Source organism: Setaria viridis, chromosome 9 (assembly GCF_005286985.2).
Source record: "Setaria viridis chromosome 9, Setaria_viridis_v4.0, whole genome shotgun sequence".
Taxonomy (NCBI): domain Eukaryota; kingdom Viridiplantae; phylum Streptophyta; class Magnoliopsida; order Poales; family Poaceae; genus Setaria; species Setaria viridis.
The window spans coordinates 13,892,110-13,910,944 of NC_048271.2; the positions used below are offsets into that span (position 1 = coordinate 13,892,110).

At 40.0% G+C, this 18,835-nt stretch overlaps 2 protein-coding genes across 3 annotated transcripts; one reads left to right on the top strand and one right to left on the bottom strand.

The window, feature by feature from the left end:
- Positions 1-31: 31 nt before the first annotated feature.
- On the top strand, positions 32-10,468 carry LOC117839210 (tubulin-folding cofactor D). Of its 2 annotated transcripts, none has more exons than XM_072291029.1 (17): positions 32-389; positions 1,292-1,839; positions 2,090-2,192; positions 2,425-2,601; positions 3,682-3,864; positions 5,068-5,184; positions 5,320-5,424; positions 5,591-5,761; positions 5,882-6,097; positions 6,880-7,078; positions 7,195-7,400; positions 7,593-7,817; positions 7,925-8,476; positions 8,783-9,052; positions 9,406-9,489; positions 9,768-9,950; positions 10,033-10,468. In XM_072291029.1, exons 1-17 carry the CDS (start codon positions 129-131, stop codon positions 10,318-10,320), a joined length of 3,888 nt encoding a protein of 1,295 aa, XP_072147130.1. In that variant the 5' UTR covers positions 32-128; the 3' UTR covers positions 10,321-10,468. The 2 variants fall into 2 exon arrangements, with proteins under 2 accessions (XP_072147130.1, XP_034575377.1); XM_034719486.2 differs by having other exon boundaries at positions 33-389; positions 9,406-9,450.
- A 154-nt stretch (positions 10,469-10,622) lies between these two features.
- LOC117839211 (methionine aminopeptidase 1A) lies at positions 10,623-15,994 on the bottom strand. Its single transcript, XM_034719487.2, has 17 exons — positions 15,837-15,994; positions 15,654-15,727; positions 15,240-15,290; positions 14,647-14,802; positions 13,894-13,969; positions 13,690-13,737; positions 13,568-13,612; positions 13,383-13,482; positions 13,158-13,209; positions 13,028-13,069; positions 12,218-12,279; positions 12,034-12,132; positions 11,788-11,861; positions 11,628-11,697; positions 11,427-11,492; positions 11,232-11,320; positions 10,623-10,928 (listed from the first exon to the last, which is right to left on the bottom strand). Exons 2-17 carry the CDS (start codon positions 15,716-15,718, stop codon positions 10,851-10,853), a joined length of 1,173 nt encoding a protein of 390 aa, XP_034575378.1. The 5' UTR covers positions 15,719-15,727; positions 15,837-15,994; the 3' UTR covers positions 10,623-10,850.
- Between the last annotated feature and the right edge of the window lie 2,841 nt (positions 15,995-18,835).

Here is an 18,835-nt window from a genome sequence, read left to right on the forward strand (position 1 = left end):
ACGCCTCCTGACTGCAAATACGGAAACTGAGAACACGGGCAGAAGAGTCACGGACGCAGTAGCGTGGCCTCGCACTGTCGCACACCAACACCGCACCACCAGTGGGGAAACCACCCCGAGCTCCGGCGATGGAGGAAGCCGCCGCCGCCTCCGCTGCTCCGGAGCCTAATGCCGCCACGCTCGCCCTATCCGAGCCCGCAGGAGCCGTTTCCGACGGCGAAGCCTCCATTGATCCAACCGCCGTCGGCGACGACGAGCAGGACTCCAAGGAGGTAGTCCTGCGCAGGTACTTCCTCCATGAGTGGGAGCTCGTCTCCGTCATCCTCCGCCGCATCGTCACCGGCGGCGGCGTCGCCGAGCCCGCGGATGTCCACAGGATCCGCTCTATCGTAAGCACTTCTCCCCTCCACCTGTCTCCAAATGCTCCCTGTCGCTGAACATTAGATCTCAGAGAGAAGAACGTGCAGCTCTAAGAGCAACGTTAGCTCCCGTTTGGTTAACTATTGGTTACGGAAGGATATAATCTGCTTCAGCGTCTACTGTTAAATGCACATGAGCAAAATTCGAAAGGATCATGTCAAATTTCAAGCTGCCTTTCCCACAAACCCGTATTTTTATTGTTTGCTAAAGACTAGTAGTTGAGTAGTCTATGAGGCAATTTAAACTGTTAGGTTGTGGTTAATCTGCTAATGTGCATGTTATTGCTAATATTGGATAGTGAGCAAAAGCTGAAGATAAAGCTGAGCTGGGATACAAATGATTCACACGAATATTTCCTATGTCCTAGAATGCTTAGGAATTACATTCTGTTTTTCTTGGTGAAAAATGTGGACCTGGGAGAGAGCTATGACTTATGATCTATTACCACCTCTTTAGGTAAAGGTAAGAGTCGAAGGTCCACAAGGAAAACTAACAACAACTATATATTTGGATAACACTGAGACATCTTATTCACAACTTGAAGAGTAAATATTTTTAGTTCACTTTGGTTCATAAATGAATAGTATGATAGACATCAACATGGTCTCTAGAGCACAACTTTGGCCACTACTTTCTGCTATAATATTATTTTTTTTCAAACAACAGCTATAATATTATTATATTTGTCAAAATTCAAAACTAGTAAGTTGTACTATTATCAAAGCACTTTTCACAAAAATCTGCATATATCTTTTTCATACATATATTCTTGATATTCATAGAGCATCGATCTCTGAACAGACTTTATGCCAAAACTATCATGCTTACGAGCTCGGTATGTTGAATTTTTATGTTTTCTGTCGAGCAATAGATGGACAAATATCAAGAAGAAGGCCAACTACTAGAGCCATACCTGGAGAGCATTGTCTCACCACTTATGTCATTGGTGCGGTCAAAGACAATGGAACTTGGTGCAGGCACCAATGAGCTCCTTAATATTATCAAGCCTCTGTGTATCATCATCTACACCCTGGTAACAGTGTGTGGGTACAAGAGTGTCATCAAATTCTTCCCTCACCAGGTTTCAGATCTAGAGCTTGCTGTTGCTCTCCTTGAGAAGTGTCATACAATTAGTTCGGCGACTGCTCTTAGGCAAGAGAGCACAGGGGAAATGGAGACTAAATGTGTTGTTCTATTGTGGCTTTATATACTGGTCCTGATCCCATTTGACATCTCCACTGTGGATACAAGCATTGCTTCTGCTGATAGTGTGGATGGGACTGAGGTTGTTCCACTTGTGACAAAGATATTGGACATCTGTAAGGATTATCTCTCCAGTTCTGGTCCAATGAGAAGGATTTCAGGATTGTTGCTTGCAAGGCTCTTGACTCGTCCTGACATGGCAAATGCTTTCAGCAGGTGATTCTTACAATTATTTTTGTACAGCACACATGCATTTATGTTGTAAATTGCTGTAGTGGCATGTATATTCAATGTTATCCTATCACTGGAGTTTACCACTATCAGTATTTACTAAAATGAAAATTTATTGTTTGTGAAATTATCAAACATCATTAACAACTTCTACTCACTTGAACATTTCCTTTTATTTTTATCCAACATTATATTGGGCAATGTTTTGAGTTGTCCTGCTTCTCTCTATTTTCAGTTTTATGGAATGGGCACACAATATGTTATTGTCTGTCACAGATGACTTTGTGGGTCAATTTAGATCCATTGGTATAGTGGAAGCTTTAGCATCAATATTGAAGGTTTGTCTGTGCCTTATTTTTACTTCTTAATCTGTATTCTACACACGTGGTGGATATATCTTTGCCTTCACAGCTAAAGTTTTTCTATCTATTTATCTCTTAATAGGATCTTTTTTACGCACATGATTTTTTTTTGTGGTTGTCAACAGGGAATGGTTGTGCACATTTGATTTCATAAATTACATATTGTCAATTTACATTGATGTCTTCCTTTTGGTTCCTCTTGTTGCAGATTGGTAACCGTAGAATGTTGTATGATGCTGTTTCTGTTACTTGGAATGATTGTTCAGTTGTGATGAAGACTAATGTCTCAGCCAGGAGTCCACTTCTTAGAAAATTCCTGGTGAAACTGGCCCAGCGAATTGCTCTCATTAGCTTGCCTCCACTTTCACCATCATGGCAGTACAAGGTTTTAAATCTCATCTTGTTACATAACTGCAGCATTTCGCAATCAGGATTTGTATTTCAAATTCTTTTGTTGAAACGAGATGTCAATGATATGGTGTTTAAGAATTATGTTCTTTTTAAGGTGGTGCAGGTAGAGCATCTAGATTGTTTTATACATGCATGCATCCTTTATAAAGTTAATAGGACATAGGATGTGGTAGAAGTGATACTTGTGTCTCATCACATAGTTCATTTGGAATTGAATAGGGGCATCTGATTGGCATGCGCTTGCCGTCTATTATATTGAATGCACCACGTGGAACTCCAAATCATGTCCAAATCCTGGAAAATTGTTCACTAGATTTAGATATGTGAACCACTCATGTGGTAGCAGTTGGTGAAGAGCTTCTCTACTATGCCGGAGCTCCAATTCCTGGTTAGTTAAGCAAACATTCATAGCTTGAGTGCTTGACCACGAATACACAACTGTTCATAGGGATATGCTAACTCTGAACAGTAAATTTCACATGGAAAGGTGCCTTGATTAAACGCTTTCAATACAAAGCGATATTTCTTTCTTGGGATTGATAGCGGGAGTTGTTTCTGAGTTGAATTGGAAGAAGTATATTTTGGGTGAATACTTATGTATATTCTTTTCTTGGCATCAAAATCCTTCCATCTTGTTAATATTTTGGATGTATTTCTAGAAGGAAGTTAATGCATATGCTGGATTCTACATTTGAGAATACAATGCTCCCTGTATTTGAATCTTGCGAGAATCTAAGCATATATCAAGAAATTGTCTTGGACCATTGGTATAAGGTTGTAAGGCATCGGCTAGGTGGCAGTAAACTGCATCAAAAGCACATCGTGTACTTAGCCACGCCACCTGCTTTATTAGATTATTCATTCCAGTTTCCCAGATGAATAATAAAGAACGAAGTAATCTAGAATTTGTGTCATGTTTTACATCTTTATTTTATGGGAGTAATATTGGGATTTTTTTTCATATTTTGAGCTGTTCTTTAGCCTAGTCTTTTTTTCTTCAGAGCTTGTAAGGTGATATCTCTACCACAGTGCTCACTGTTTTAACCTCATGCAGTCAATTAGCAGCTCGCTGGGTGCAAACCTTTCAAGTTCTACGACCGGACAATTGTATTCAAGTGGATCAAGCGAACAAGCTAATATTGATCAGACAGACGTGTGTTTTCTGGAAGAACTTATGGATGTTCCAGAAATTGTAGAAGAGATTATCGACTTGCTGTTGACTGGTTTGAGGGATTCAGTATGTTTTTAACCTGATATTATGCCACAAAGTTTTGATTTTATCCTCTAGAATGTGGTAGTAATATTTACTCTGTTGTTTCTGCTCGAATAATTATAACAAGAATAGTTACAATTGTTATTATTTTCTCTCTTTGCTTGCTGGCGAATATTTGTTTTCCTCACAAGGACCTTCACATGCCAGTCTACCTCCACTGCATTTCATATCTTAATAAATACATAGCACTGTCCATATTGTCCTGTATGTTGGAGCAAAAAAGCCACACAGCCTTTTTTTTGTTTAAATTTATAGAATTATTTGTAGAATACAATTGAACTCTTAACTGCATTAACCAAAACTTGGTTTGATTGCTTGAAGAGAGTTGATGTTTTTTTTTCCCTGTGGGATTCCTATATTTTACTCCCTTAGGTAACAAATACTTGGCGCTTTGGTCAAAATGCAGGCAAACTTTTGAAACTTTGAGCATCAATAGTTTTCAAAATATTTAGTTTCAATAAAATAAAAATCATATGAGTAGATTTGTCTTGAAAAGTACTTTCATAATCTTTTTTCTAGAGTACACAAGAGATCTGTGTATCTCTGTATTGAAGAAGGAACGGACCAAGTACTGACATACTTTCGCTAAAGAAGAAACCCAAACCAGCACTCACACTTACATAACAGAAAAATGAAAACACGACCAGCTATCTGAGTACTTTCATAAGCTTATACTTATTAGATATTATAACTGTATTCTAATAAGAAAAATTATCAGTCAAAAATCAAAACTCTAAGATCATAAAAAGACAACTGTGTCAAGTATTTATGACCTGAGGTAGTACTACGATTTGTGAACTGGATTGCTTTAAACAACCGACACAACTGCCTGTTTTAAGGACAAACGCTGCAGCAATGGTGATATCTGAAATGAATAAGTTCTCCTGTTTGTGTAATTGAGAAACCACATACACAGTTGGAGTCATGATTCACTGCTTCATATACTTTTTGAGGAGAACAGTAGGGAGGCTGCTTTATGTACTGCTGTTATGATTCTTTGCATGTTAAAAAGCCAAGTTTTATTGGGATGTGAAATGCAATTAGTAGAATTGTCGTCCCAGATGAAGTTGTGCTGAGCGTTTTGTGAATTGTTCATATTTTACATTTAGCCTCAAAAACCTGTTCTTGAACTAAAGCCAAATGTTTTTTTTTCTAATTTTCTGTCAGGATACAATTGTAAGGTGGTCTGCTGCCAAAGGAATTGGTAGGATAACTGCACGTTTAACACCTACATTGTCAGAAGAAGTTATATCCTCAATCTTGCAACTTTTTTCTCCTGGGGAGGTCTGTGTATAACTTATGGTCTTCATAACCTCCTTTGATTGTTTATAGAAATATGTCAATTTATATTAAGCTTGGCAAACTGCTAGTTTTCTCAGCACTACTCACGTAATAACTTATTCCTTTTGGATTCTGAAGGGTGATGGTTCCTGGCATGGAGGCTGTTTGGCCTTGGCTGAACTTTCTCGGAGAGGGTTATTGCTGCCTTCTAGCTTTCCTGATGTTATTCCTGTTATAATAAAGGTGCATAAATAACATAACAATTATAATAGTACTGAAAGATGCCCTTTCCTTCCTTTATTTCTTTTTGCACATTGAAAGACAATTAAGTATTGATACATATGTTTAGTGCTGGTTCAGTAAGATAAGCTTTTACTGTCTCAATTTATTTCATGACGTACCTCTGCAGGCTTTACACTATGATGTACGAAGAGGTCCACATAGCATTGGATCACACGTAAGAGATGCAGCAGCATATGTTTGTTGGGCATTTGGTCGGGCTTATACCAATTATGATATGAAGGCTGTTTTGGAACAACTTGCTCCCCACCTTCTAACAGTTGCTTGTTACGATCGAGAGGCAAGCTTATTTTTAATTTAATTCTACATTTGTACTTCCAGATGTTTTCTACCTCTGATCCCATAGTATTTTGACTAGATGATCTTATCTCACCAATCTTTATTGTCTATGTGATGGTAGGTTAATTGCAGAAGAGCTGCTTCTGCTGCCTTTCAAGAGAATGTTGGAAGACAGGGAACTTTTCCACATGGCATTGATATTGTGAATACAACAGACTACTTTGCACTGGCTTCCCGATCAAACTCTTATCTGAATGTTGCTGTTTCTGTTGCTCAGTACAAGGAATATCTTTATCCCTTTGCAGATGAGCTACTTTGCAATAAAATAACTCACTGGGTACTGTAGTTCTCTGCAAGTATTTATGGTTTGAGTGAGATTGCATGTTTGTTGTTGCCAATTTCCACACTTTTTGCCTGTGTTGCAATTGCTATTAGCTCCTCAACTACTTCATTCCTTACCTGGAACTTGTAGCTGATTTAGGAAAGTGAAGTTAAAATCATTTACAATGTAAATGCCCTGTAGTGCTACTTTTGTATATTATTGTTACAGTAATTACATTATTTAATTTTTTTCTTATGGTACTAATTTCGTACTGCATTTCACCAGGCTTTTTTTCACATTTTTAGAAGTTTTCTCCCTCTTCTTTCAGTTTTAATGTGCAGTGCTTCGATACACAAATTTTGTTTTCTGTGGAGTGCTGCTTTCATGACTTAGGGTCTGTTAGGTAGAGCTCCATCTGATTCTAATTCTTTATGGGAGCTGATTCTCTGAGAGAAGTGATTCTATGGCTGAAAGTGATTCTCTTTGATTCTCTAGCATAAACTTTTGAAATCAAGATGGAGAATCACTTCACAGAATCAGGAAAACTACTTTTTTCAGCTCCCAGCCTCTTAGTTTATTTCAGAGAATCACTTCACAGAATCAGCAGGGAATCACTTCTCTCTGAAAAACTGGTTGGCAGAGCTCCTGCTGGAATCAGCAGAGAATCAGCTCTGGGACCTCTGCCAAACGCACCCTTAATCTCTTCGCTGCTTTCCATAAATTTTACTGAGGAGATGAACTTGCTATATTTCAATTAATCATTTAGGCTGACTTTTCTTTTTCTTTTTTTTTCCTAGGAGAAAAGCTTGAGAGAGTTAGCTGCTCAGGCCCTTTCTTTACTTGTACAATATGATATGGATTACTTCGGTGGACATGCCCTTGAAAAGTTAGTTCCATGCACTCTATCATCGGACTTGTGTACTCGCCATGGAGCCACTTTAGCTGCTGGCGAGGTTGCTTTAAGGTTGTACCAACTTGGTTTTACCTTTTCCACAGGTAAGTGATGGAATTGCCACATATATTATGTCTTGCACTTTTATGATACATATCATTTTAATGTTTTGTGCTGCTTACATGAAAAGTGACCTTGCATCTGTATCTTTATTATTTAGACATGCAGAAGGCTCTGTCAGGTATTGTCCCTGCAATAGAAAAGGCACGCCTTTATCGAGGCAAAGGAGGAGAGATTATGCGCTCCGCTGTTTCCCGATTCATTTCATGCATTTCTATAGCTGGAATATCCTTGAATGAGAAGATAAAGAAAAGTTTATTAGAAACACTTAATGAGAATTTGAGGCACCCCAATTCTCAAATACAGGTGAACTTTCTTTTTTCTCTACATACATTCACTCAAAGAGTGCCCCCCACCCCCTAACTCCAACCAAGTACTATGATATGTAATCAATCCCTTTTTTGTCTGTACATTTGTACTTTCCAGATACTGTACAATCATGACACTAGCCATCTATGTTTGTGACTGAGTGTGTTTTTCTTTCACTATTTTGTCCAGTGTGCTGCTGTTGATGCATTAAAGAATTTTATTCCAACATATCTGGTATCTTCTGGTGAAAAGATTGCCAATGATATCATTTCAAAATATGTGGCACTTCTAGACGACCCCAATTTGGCTGCAAGACGAGGAGCCGCACTGGCCCTTGGAATATTACCATACAAATTCTTGGTATTGAAATGGATGCCTGTCATGAGTAAGCTCTGTAGCTCATGCACAATTGAGGTAATGGAATTACCGATTGATATTTCAATAGTAAAAACAGGGAGAATAAGCTGTTGCTGTTGTTCTTTAATATTGGAACTAAAACTCCTGTGCAATCTGGTTTGTAGGATAAGCCTGATGATCCTGATGCTGAAGCACGTGTGAACTCTGTCAGGGGGTTAATTTCGGTATGTGAAACGCTAACTGCATCATTTGATCAGAGCTCAGATGGTGGAGATTCCATATATGCATACATAAAAGATTATGTCATGCAAGCTTTATTTAGAGCACTTGATGATTATGCTGTGGACAACAGAGGAGATGTGGGTTCTTGGGTACGTGAAGCAGCAATGGATGCACTAGAACGGTGCACGTTCATCCTCTGCAGGAGAGATATTGTTGCATTGAGAACATTACCAGCTTCTGGCCTTGAGTCTGAACTGAGTGAAATGGAAGTAAATGCAAGTAGTACTACACACTGGCTTTTTGACTCTGGAATTGCACAGGATCTGGTTGCAGGCATTGCAAAACAAGCAGTTGAGAAAATAGATAAGATGAGAGAAATAGCTATCAAGACCCTGCAGAGAATTCTGTACCACCAGGAACACCTCATCCCATTTATACCTCGCAGAGAACTGCTGGAAGAAATTATTCCCAGCAGCACAGATTTGGAGTGGGCAGTAAGTGGTTGATCATGATTGATGAGAATTACCTGTCCTGCCTTTAAATTTGATCTTTTAATGCTCAGTATCTCACCAATTGGAAATTAGTCATGTTGGGAATGAAGTAGCGGGGGTTGAGATCTGCAATAATGGAAATTTACCCATAATTCCATCTATTTTCTTAATAATTGAGGTTTTCTATGAACATATGTTTGCTTAATAGTTCACGCACTGATTATTCCATCACCAGCTTGTGCATAATATTTGACCTGTTGTGGTATTATTGTTTGACATCTAACTTAGTAGAAAATTTTTCTTCATTAGGTTCCTACAGTATCATATCCACGATTGGTGAAGCTTCTTCAGGTCAGCTGCTATAGCAAGGCTGTGCTCTCAGGGCTTGTGATTGCTACAGGTGGATTGCAGGAGTCTTTGAAGAAAGCTTCAACATCAGCTTTAGTTGGGTATCTTGAGGATTCAACTATCAATACAGATTGTGAAGGGAAAAGTAGAGAGTATATGTTGAGTTGTGACCTTCTATGGGTTCTACAGCGTTACCGGAAGTGTGATCGTGTGATTACTCCCACATTGAAGGTAACAGAGGTTTATCCACATCGTCTGATGACATCATATTCTGCGCCTAGCATATGTTGCATGTAAATTCTATTTGTTATAGTTTGCACAGGGCTTTGAATAGCTTTTCATTTTGCTGTTTATCTAATAGATGTGCTCTCAATCAATTGCAATATATGTACTTTTGTTCTACATCCACACTCATGTTTACCTGTTGTAACGACATCAAAACTGGAACTGGTGCTGCTAATTTAGTTTCAGTTTTATGATTTTAAATAATAAAAGTTCAGATGATTGTGCATTCTCGTTTCCCACATGTGATGTTATACATTTTTTTAATCTTTTTTAATCTAACAAGGGCCTTGTATTCGCAGACTATTGAGGCTCTCTTCAGTAAAAAGGTTTTCTTGAACAGGGAGGTGAGTTTACTCAGTAATGCACTAAATAGTTACAGAATGGTGAGAGACTGGCTTCCTTTTCTGCACGTCTAGTGGCAAATAAACAAAGAAGATTGTTTTCTTAGGCCACGGAGAATTATTTTCAGTACAATTCTGCAGCTTGAAACCTCAGAGTAGGAAATTCACACTTTACAGTATAGGGAATTATAACATATCTACAAACTTAGTTACCTCATGTTGGTCGAATGCTTTTGCTGCCAAAAGAACACTTATGCTCCCTTTCTTGGTTACATTTTGCAAGGTTTTGTTATATCTTCAGTTTTTGTGACATTCAACAGGGTTATAGTGAGTTCTACAGTGGACTTGTAGATTCGGTGGGATCTGAGCTGAAGGGATCAAAAGATTTCACAAAGTTATGTGCAGGCCTCTCGATCCTTGGATACATTTCTTCACAATCGGATGGAACTTGCACTAAGGCATTCTCTCAACTCCTCACGTTCCTAGGCCACAGATACCCCAAGGTAACATTTACCTTTTCTTGCCTGAGAAGCGCAGAACTCCGTCCAACAATCAGTTGAGCTCAAATACTATGCAATCTGACAGATACGGAAGGCTGCAGCCGACCAGGTGTACCTTGTGCTGCTGCAAAATGATGATCTTATTCCATCGGAAAATATAGATAAAACCCAGGAATTACTTGCGGAGACGTGCTGGGAAGGAAACTTGGAGGAAGCAAGGTGCAAAAGGTCACAGATCAACGAGATGGCTGGTTTCAGGATCGCCACTTCACTGAAATCTGAAAACCAAGAAACGAGAACTGCCGTGCAGAACGCTGTTTCAACTGATGAAAATAAATCTTATTCATCGTTGGTCGATTTCAGTGGATACTAGGATGCAGGAACTGGTTGGTGGCAATACAATTTTGGTTTTTATAGAGCCACAAGCATTGTATCGTTTACAAAATTTTGCTTTCAAAGGTGTTTATGAAATTTTGCTTTCAAAAGTGGAAGGGCTTTGACCATGAAGAGGTTGGACGTAATATTCAGCTCCTAAGCCTAAAACTTGTTCTTCCGGGGCAATCGGCCATTGGGGGCTTTGTCGATTATCAGTCAATCAAATTAACATACTCAAATTGATAGAAATTACGCTTAGCGAACCTATGATGTCTGCACTGGGATGAGATGGCATAAACATGTTGTAACACACCTCAAGTAACCTTGTGCCTCATATAACTCTGAAAAAATCGATCCACTCCCAGAAACAACTCAGGAAGACAGAAGTTTTAGCGGCTGTTCAACAGTTGCATATATGCATCTGTTTGGAAAATTTGAAATTCTCGGTGACAAGAAACAACAAGATTCATGCAGTCCCAATGTATTAGGATCACATGCTATTTGTTGCTTATGGCTGGAGTACCCACATCATGGCTTCAACCATGGAAAGACGTCCGGTGATGAGGGTAACCGTGCCGTCAACACTTCACATCCTGTCTCAGTCACCTGGAGAACAGCAAAGAAAAAATTAAGTTCTACATATAACATTACACATCACAAAGACTCAACATTGCTTTCAAGTAAAAGAAATTGTACACAAAACTAGCAGAGCAATAATAAAACAGCAGCAAGTTAAGCGTGTAAGAACTCAGTTCAAATTTATCAGTCACCATAGGATCAAATAGAACGCATGAAGGTATTTGTTATTTCTAGTATAACAAAATTGTATGCACAATAAACATATTCAAATTAAACGAATGGATTAATTCCTCCAGGGAACAAGATAAAAACTCAAGGTATTGAGCTCACCAAAAGTGTATGTTCAAATTGTGCACTCCGTTTACCATCTGCAGTCACTGCAGTCCAATCATCAGGCCACAGACGATCATTCCAAACTCCTACACAATATGAAAATATTGGCTATAATGCTGAGCACTCAGGTATTTAGGGGGAAACATCATGAGCATTTGGAATTTGCCGGAGCTATACAATATGTACACTTGCCTGCATTGATCATTGGTTCGATTGTAAATGTCTGCCCAGCTTTCATGATGCCAACAGCCTTGTTTCCTACATTAAATAGCGCAAACATACCTTGAGTTCAATTAAATTATGTGCCCTTCAGGCATAGCTTTTATAGTAGTATCACATTTACTGCACTAATATAAAAAGATATGGAAATAAGACTAGCTGCAAGAAATATACTTGAATAATGGGGGATGTTTGGGGCACAGTGGAACAGTTCTCCTATGCCATGGCCACAATATGATTTCACCTGAAAGAAAGGTAATCAGAGGAGGATAGGTGCAAACGTACAATGGGGATAGTAATGAATGTGTTAGTTCAATGCCGTTCTGATACTGACCACAGATAAGCCTGACATGGACGCATGTCTATTTATGATTTCTCCAACCTCTCGAAACCTAACTCCAGGTTTAACTGCACATAAATATGTTTAAGTTCAAATATCCTAAATCCGTTGCAGGTATGATCTAAAGGTCTTAGAAAATGTATAGGGAACTGCAAACAAAAGGAATTCCTTTTGTTTTCTTTATAAAGTCTACTAGGCAAATATAAGGAATAGCAAGTTCAGATTATTAAATAATGTCACCTATAGCAATAGCTTTCTCCAAGCACTCATAGGTACAACGAACAAGCTGTTTGGAAGCTTCATCAACATTGCCAACAAAATATGTCTCATTCAAATCACCTGCAGTTGAGATAGATGCTAATTAAAAATAAACATTACATATATGAAACAGTTAAGCATCCTATAAAAACAAAAGAGACTTTACCATGAACACCTTTATAGTATACAGTTACATCAACATTTACAATGTCACCATCCTCAAGTTTCCTGTAAAAAAAAAAAGAATTAGAGAAACCAATCGCAATCAAATACACAAACTTGAACCATAAGTCATTACATTGAAACTATTTTAATTTGCTCAACATGGAAATAGGAAGTTAGAATATGGCTTTCGCACATCTAAAATCCACTTGAAACCAAGAACTCATTAGTAGAACAAACTAAAAGCATGCATTTACCAGATGTTAAAGTTATTGACGTTTTGCCCTAGGATTTAATAGCAAATTTAGAAGGGTCATGCAACGTCTTAGGCCAAGCCTCGTGGTGTAATGGTTAGAGTGGTTGAACTTCAAAGCCAAGGTTCAAAGCTAGGCACCTACTTTAAGACAGCCTGGGGAGACATATTCCCCGTGGATTTAATAGCAAATTTAGAAGGGTCATGCAACGTCTTAGGCCAAGCCTCGTGGCGTAATGGTTAGAGTGGTTGAACTTCAAAGCCAAGGTTCAAAGCTAGGCACCTACTTTAAGACAAAGCCTGGGGAGACATATTCCCCGTGGTCGTTCTTTTTTTAATGCAACGTCTTAGAACATATTATTTGCGACTCCTATATGGTCCAGCCATGCAGCTAGAGTATACTTGTTGTCCTAAATTATCCAATCAAGTATATACAAAGATAAATAATCTCCATATGTATGAGTCAAAAGTAGTCAAAGCAACAACTAGTCCAAGAAAGCATGAAAGAGATAGCTATTGCTATGTAAATGAAAGTATAACGTAGTGTGTATTCAATTGGACCTGGCATCTGGAATTCCATGGCAAATAACTTCGTTGACAGACCTGAGAACAAGAGACAACAATTTGAGCAATGCCAATGTATAGTCTCCAAGTCACAATGCTAAGAATTATTAAAACAAAGACAACCTACGTGCAACATGACTTTGGGAAGAAATGGTAATTCAATGGAGACGGATATCCACCTGAGGATCAAGATGGAAGTTATAATCAATAATAAGAGAATAAATAAGCATGATTAAGACACAGATAGTATGTTATTAAAACAATAATTGTAGTGTTTTACAAGATGAGTTCATGATTCAATCATTTGGTGTTCGATTGTTGCATTTAAATTCTGAAAGGATGTTAATCTAACCTCTAGCAATTGTCTCCTCATGGACGACTCTATCAATTTCATCTGTTGTAATCCCTGGTTTTATCACTCGAGCAGCTGCATCTAAAACCTCTCTTGCAATCTAACAACGACAGTATGGAATAGAAATGATTAGGGAAGTGACATTACAATATGTCAACACACATTTATATGTTATGGGAACTTACCCGACATGTTTCTCTCATCCTTTCTATTTGCTCAGGGGTCTTAATCTACAGAGATAGCAGCAATTATCAGATATTTATTCATGGAGCATATGTGATATTCACAAATCTCCGAAGAACTTTACCTCTACTCTTTTCTGCAAATCACTATCTGGTTCAATCTTGGGAATTCCCTACAAAAGTATTACAATGTGAGGATATTACAAGGTGCACAGGTTAAACATAATGATCCCTTTTTCATGTTTAGAAAGATATATCAGTTCAATTGGTAACTATGACACTGCATGCACACAGTTGAGGAAAAGGCAATTAAATTAACAAGGACATACATCAAGTGCCCAATCAGGCTTCTCAATTTCATCTGGCACCACACGCGTCTTTGATATTGGATATGGTCTCAATGGACTGCAAGACATTATCATTTTCAATAAAATGTGAGTAATGTATCATCAAACTTTTCAGTCCTCCTAACCTAGAGTATTAGTAAAGAATAACGATATAATTAGAAAGCAAAAAAATCAGTTTGTCACTGTTCTATTTTGTGGATTCGAAGGAAATGCAATGAGCTTAGATGGGGTGAGCTATTTATCCAACTAGACAGGAAGCACGTGCTTTTGCAAGCCAGGCATGCAGCCAAGTTTTTGCTGAAATCTACTGTAACTCACTTTTGCAGTTATTTCTAAATAATTTGCTTAATGCATACATGGAGTACAGAGTAGGAAGCCTGCAGTAACTACCCAAGAGATCTTCACTGTCCAGATATGAATATAATGGAGTCACTATCCATAAAAAGCTAGAAAAGAAAGAATGTAACTAGCTCATTTGTTGCTTCGAGCATTTTGCATGATGGAAAAATCTTCTAAATGTCCCATATGCATTGTGGGCAGAAGATACCATCATTTAATTAATAAGATAGGAATTCATCCAGTTGCAAATCAATATAAATTTAAAATATTTGAATTTGGGTTGATTGGCAATTTCTAAAAACCTGCCCTGAACTCCAGAGGTAAATGGGATGCCCGATATAATAAACGCAACAGAGCCAACAAAGAAAATGCAAATATATGGTAATAGTATTTTACCCTGTCCATTCAAAACGAGGAAGCTGCAATGAACGTGACCGCCCTTTTTTCAAACAATACTTCCAACCTTCTGGAGGCTGCTGGGATGCTGGTGCATTTGGCTTTGGGTGAACAGATTTGTGGGAGCTCCACGCTGCCTTAAAACAATCCTGTGTGCTGCAAATGATTTGTGAACACAAAAGAATTAAATGCTTCCTCTAGTTCAAACAGCTGAAGCCCACATGAAGCATGATTCTACCCTGTGCTAGTATCCTGGCACTTCCAATGTATACTTTAATATCAAAACATGTGTTTTCTTAAAAGATCAAAAGAACAAGGATCTAAAATCCATTATGCGTACTGACAAGACCTAAAGAAAACATTTTATTGCACCATATTCATTCTGTTTGGTGATGAAGTTTCCATATAATGCCATAACTTACGAACACTTGGGAATCTAACAGTAACAGGTGTTTGTTTCTGCAAGTTAACTTACAAATAGTAGTGAATTCAAAGGCTCCGGGATAAATTTTAACTAATTCAAGCATCCTGTAAGCTAGTGGTATGATGATGTTGCATGCACAACGGACAGAGAAAGGGAGCTTGGCACTGACCAGAAAGCAGCGCCATCGCGCGGCAGCTTCAGTTCCGCGCACTTGGGGCATCTGAAAAACAACAAAGGATAAGCAAGAACTTGAACGAAGTAAAATACTTATCGCAAACTTCTTTCAGTGGTAGGAACGATAATGTTGCTTTTCAGATCGCATATTACCACCCAAAAAAGGGAAAAACACTGGAGGTCTCCGTTCAAGGTACTTACTATAAACGAAAGCTAGTGATACCCTTTATATAACTTGCTAAATAGCTTCACGACAAAGTTGCCCCGAGAATCAATTCCTATTACTAGATAGAGAATTCCATGGCGCTCAAGCAAAGTGCATCAGGAAGCGGAACTCGAGAACTCGGCAGCAGATAATAAACCGGCGGAGGCAGGAAGTACTATGTGCAACAAGGGGAAAACAACGTACTGCAGGAGGGCGGGCTTGCCGCAGCGAGCGCAGGAGAGCGACGACTCCGAGGCCCCCTTCTCCATCCTAGCTGCCTGCGCCACCCACAACAGATTGGATCAGACGGATCGGTAGAGAGCTTAACAAGAGCGGGGCGAGCGCGAGAGCAGAAGATAGGTGCCGCGGCGTCCCCGCCTGACTTACCGGCGGCGGCGGAAGCTAGGGTTCAGGCGGCGCGTGCGGCGGACGCGACACGCGAATGGGGAAGGGGAGGCGGACGAGTCAGCCAAGGGAGAGAGAGGACGCACAGGAGGAGGGGAAGTGGGGCAGGCTGCTGGGGCCTGGGGGCTTTTTAGGGGCGTGACGGCGGCGGCGAGCACGATCTCTCGGTCGTGCGCGTGGTGGTTTTAGGGGCTTGCCGCAAGCCGAGCCGAACGGAGTGGGTTTAGCCGTTTAGGTGGGCGGGGCCGTGCGCGAGTTTTCCCCCGAGCGAGCCAGACTGCAATTTAGGTAACGTTTGGTTTCGAGACGATAGGGGGTGTTTGGGACACCCTATTAAAATTTAACACATGTCACATCAAATATTTGATGTTAATTAGAAGTATTAAACATAAGCTAATTACAAAACTAATTACACAGATGGAGTATAATTCGCGAGACGAATCTATTAAGCCTAATTAGTCCATGATTTGATAATGTAGTGCTACAGTAACCATTTGCTAATGATGGATTAATTAGGCTTAATAGATTCGTCTCGCAAATTAGCACAAGGTTCTGCAATTAGTTTTATAATTAGCTCATGTTTAGTCCTCCTAATTAACATCCGAATATCCGATGTGACACTGTTAAAGTTTAGCACCTCGTATCCAAACAGCCCCGATGTGTGTTGGGTTGGAGCTGATCTACTTTTATAGGTTGGAGTTGACCTATCTTATATTATCCATATGTTTGGATAAGTAGGTTGGAACCGATCCAGTCTTTTGTTTGGTTCAAGGGGTGAAGAGGGTTGGATGGATGTCCTTTTAACACCGTTAGTTGTGGGCCCCACCTGTCATTCGTGGGGCCCACCTATCAATCCTTTTTTCCCTCTCTTCCATCTTCTTCATCCTCTGCTCCAGCAAGCTATACTCCTCCACGGCTCCTCCCGGGCCGGTCCATGGCCGCCAGCGCGCCGGCCCCCGCCAGTGTCTCCCTGCGTCGTCGGCCCCACCAACACGCTGCCCTTCCCTCCCTAGCCACCTGCGCACCGCCGCCCCTCCCTCTCCAGCCACCTGCGCGCCGGCGGCCCTGCTCCCCACCACGTTGGCCTGAACCCGCCCCCGCCGCTAGCCTGAGCTCCCTCCCCGCGCCGGCTTGAGGGGCCGTGGCCATGGGGCGCCGCGAAGGCGGAGGAGCTGCGTCACCAGCCATGGGGCAGGCGGCGGCGGGAGGGCGTCGGGCAGGCGAAGGGCAGGCCGACGGCGGGGTCGAGCGAGCAGCGGCATCGTGCGGGCGGAGGCGGCATCGGGCGAGCGCGAGAAGACGGACGAAAACGCCGTTCATCTGGGTTGGACCGATCCCTTCATTTTGGGAGGATGGGATGAACCCGGATATTAGAGGAATATTCCTCTACTGGGTTGGACCCAACCCTCACCTTCTCCAACTAAACATGGGTCGAAGTGGGTCGGCTCCAATCTAAGCCACTTCGATCCCAGAACCAAACACACGGTTAGTTTCCGACTGGCATGCCCGCCCGTTAAACGTTTTTTGTGTCCCGTTTTTCTTTTCCTTCCGATTTTAGTTGATTAATGGAGAAGTGAATTATAAGAAATTAGTTTTTTCAACTCCCAACCTTTTGCTTAATTTGGAAAATCACATCACATGTATAATCATATCTCTCTAAAAAAGTGTTTTTGGCACAGCCATCAATGCACTCACCGCTCCTAGTTATTTAACCATGAATAGCCTTGGTTATAATGATCGTTCCACCATACTTCAAACCTAGCTCTGGACAACTTATGTTGCTACAGTAACTATACATCGGTCTCCTCCTTCAACTTAGATCAAACAAAAGTTTGTGTTTAACTTGTCAAGATACGTAATGGGCAATGGTCGATGGCTTGTAAAACACTCCACCATTTTGGCGTGATGAGATGTAGCCATACAACCTTTGGTGACAATGTTCTATCCCTAGTGTGCTTGTCAAAGAGGACATTGTTGCATTTGCCGGCGAGGTATGATCTAAAGATCTTAGAAAATGTATAGAGAACTGTAAATAAAAGGAATTCTTTATAAAGTCTACTAGTCAAATATAAGGAATAAAACAAGTTTAGATTATTAAATAATATCACCTATAGCAATAGCTTTCTCCAAGCACTTATAGGTACAACGAACGAGCTGTTTGGAAGCTTCATCAGCATTGCCGACAAAATATATCTCGTTCAAACGACCAACAGTTGAGATAGATGCTAATTAAAAATATAACATTACATATGAAACAGTTAAGCATCTTATATAAAATAAAAGAGACTTTACAATGAACGCCTTTATAGTATACAGTTACATCAACATTTACAATGTCACCATCCTCAAGTTTCCTGTATAAAAATAAAAGAATTAGAGAAACCAATCACAGTCAAATACACAAACTTGAACCATAAGTCATTAACAGTGAAACTATTTTAATTTGCTCAACATGAAAATAGGAAGTTAGAATATGGCATTCACACATTTATGTCACCTCGAGCTGTAACACATTTTTTGCGTTCTGTTTTTCTTTTTCTTCTGATTTTAGTTGATTCGAGGTGATTTGTTTGGCTGATAAACTTTATAGATAAAGTAATTCTAAGTAGGGATGGATCCAACTTTATGGATAATAAGAGAGTATGCAGTGGCGGATCCAGGACCCGGGCTGCCCAGGCTGCAACCTGAGTCCATGGTCTGAAAATCAACTAAGATCTAAGCAAAATTATGCAAAAATTAAAGACGAGAAACACTTAAGCTCCTAATAAGCTAGGATCAGCCCTCCTCCCAGCCATTTCCTGAGTCCGCCCCTAGAGAGATATGAGAAACAAAACTAGACAACTTGTTCTTTATGTGTGTGCAGGCGCCATGTGGGCATTGTGGAAAATAAGAAATGACCTGGTGTTCAACAACAAGATCGTCATGTCGCCTATGTTGGTGTCTCACATAATGTTGTCATTCTTAACGCAATGAAAGCCCCT

Coding starts and splice junctions, on each gene's coding strand:
- LOC117839210 (XM_072291029.1), top strand. CDS start 129: ATGGAGGAAGCCGCCGCCGCCTCCGCTGCTCCGGAGCCTAATGCCGCC. Junction 8,477..8,782: donor GCACAGATTTGGAGTGGGCA/GTAAGTGGTTGA, acceptor TTTCTTCATTAG/GTTCCTACAGTATCATATCC. Junction 9,490..9,767: donor CACTAAATAGTTACAGAATG/GTGAGAGACTGG, acceptor GACATTCAACAG/GGTTATAGTGAGTTCTACAG.
- LOC117839211 (XM_034719487.2), bottom strand. CDS start 15,718: ATGGAGAAGGGGGCCTCGGAGTCGTCGCTCTCCTGCGCTCGCTGCGGC. Junction 13,210..13,382: donor TGAGGAGACAATTGCTAGAG/GTTAGATTAACA, acceptor CTTGATCCTCAG/GTGGATATCCGTCTCCATTG. Junction 11,493..11,627: donor AAACATCCCCCATTATTCAA/GTATATTTCTTG, acceptor TATTTAATGTAG/GAAACAAGGCTGTTGGCATC.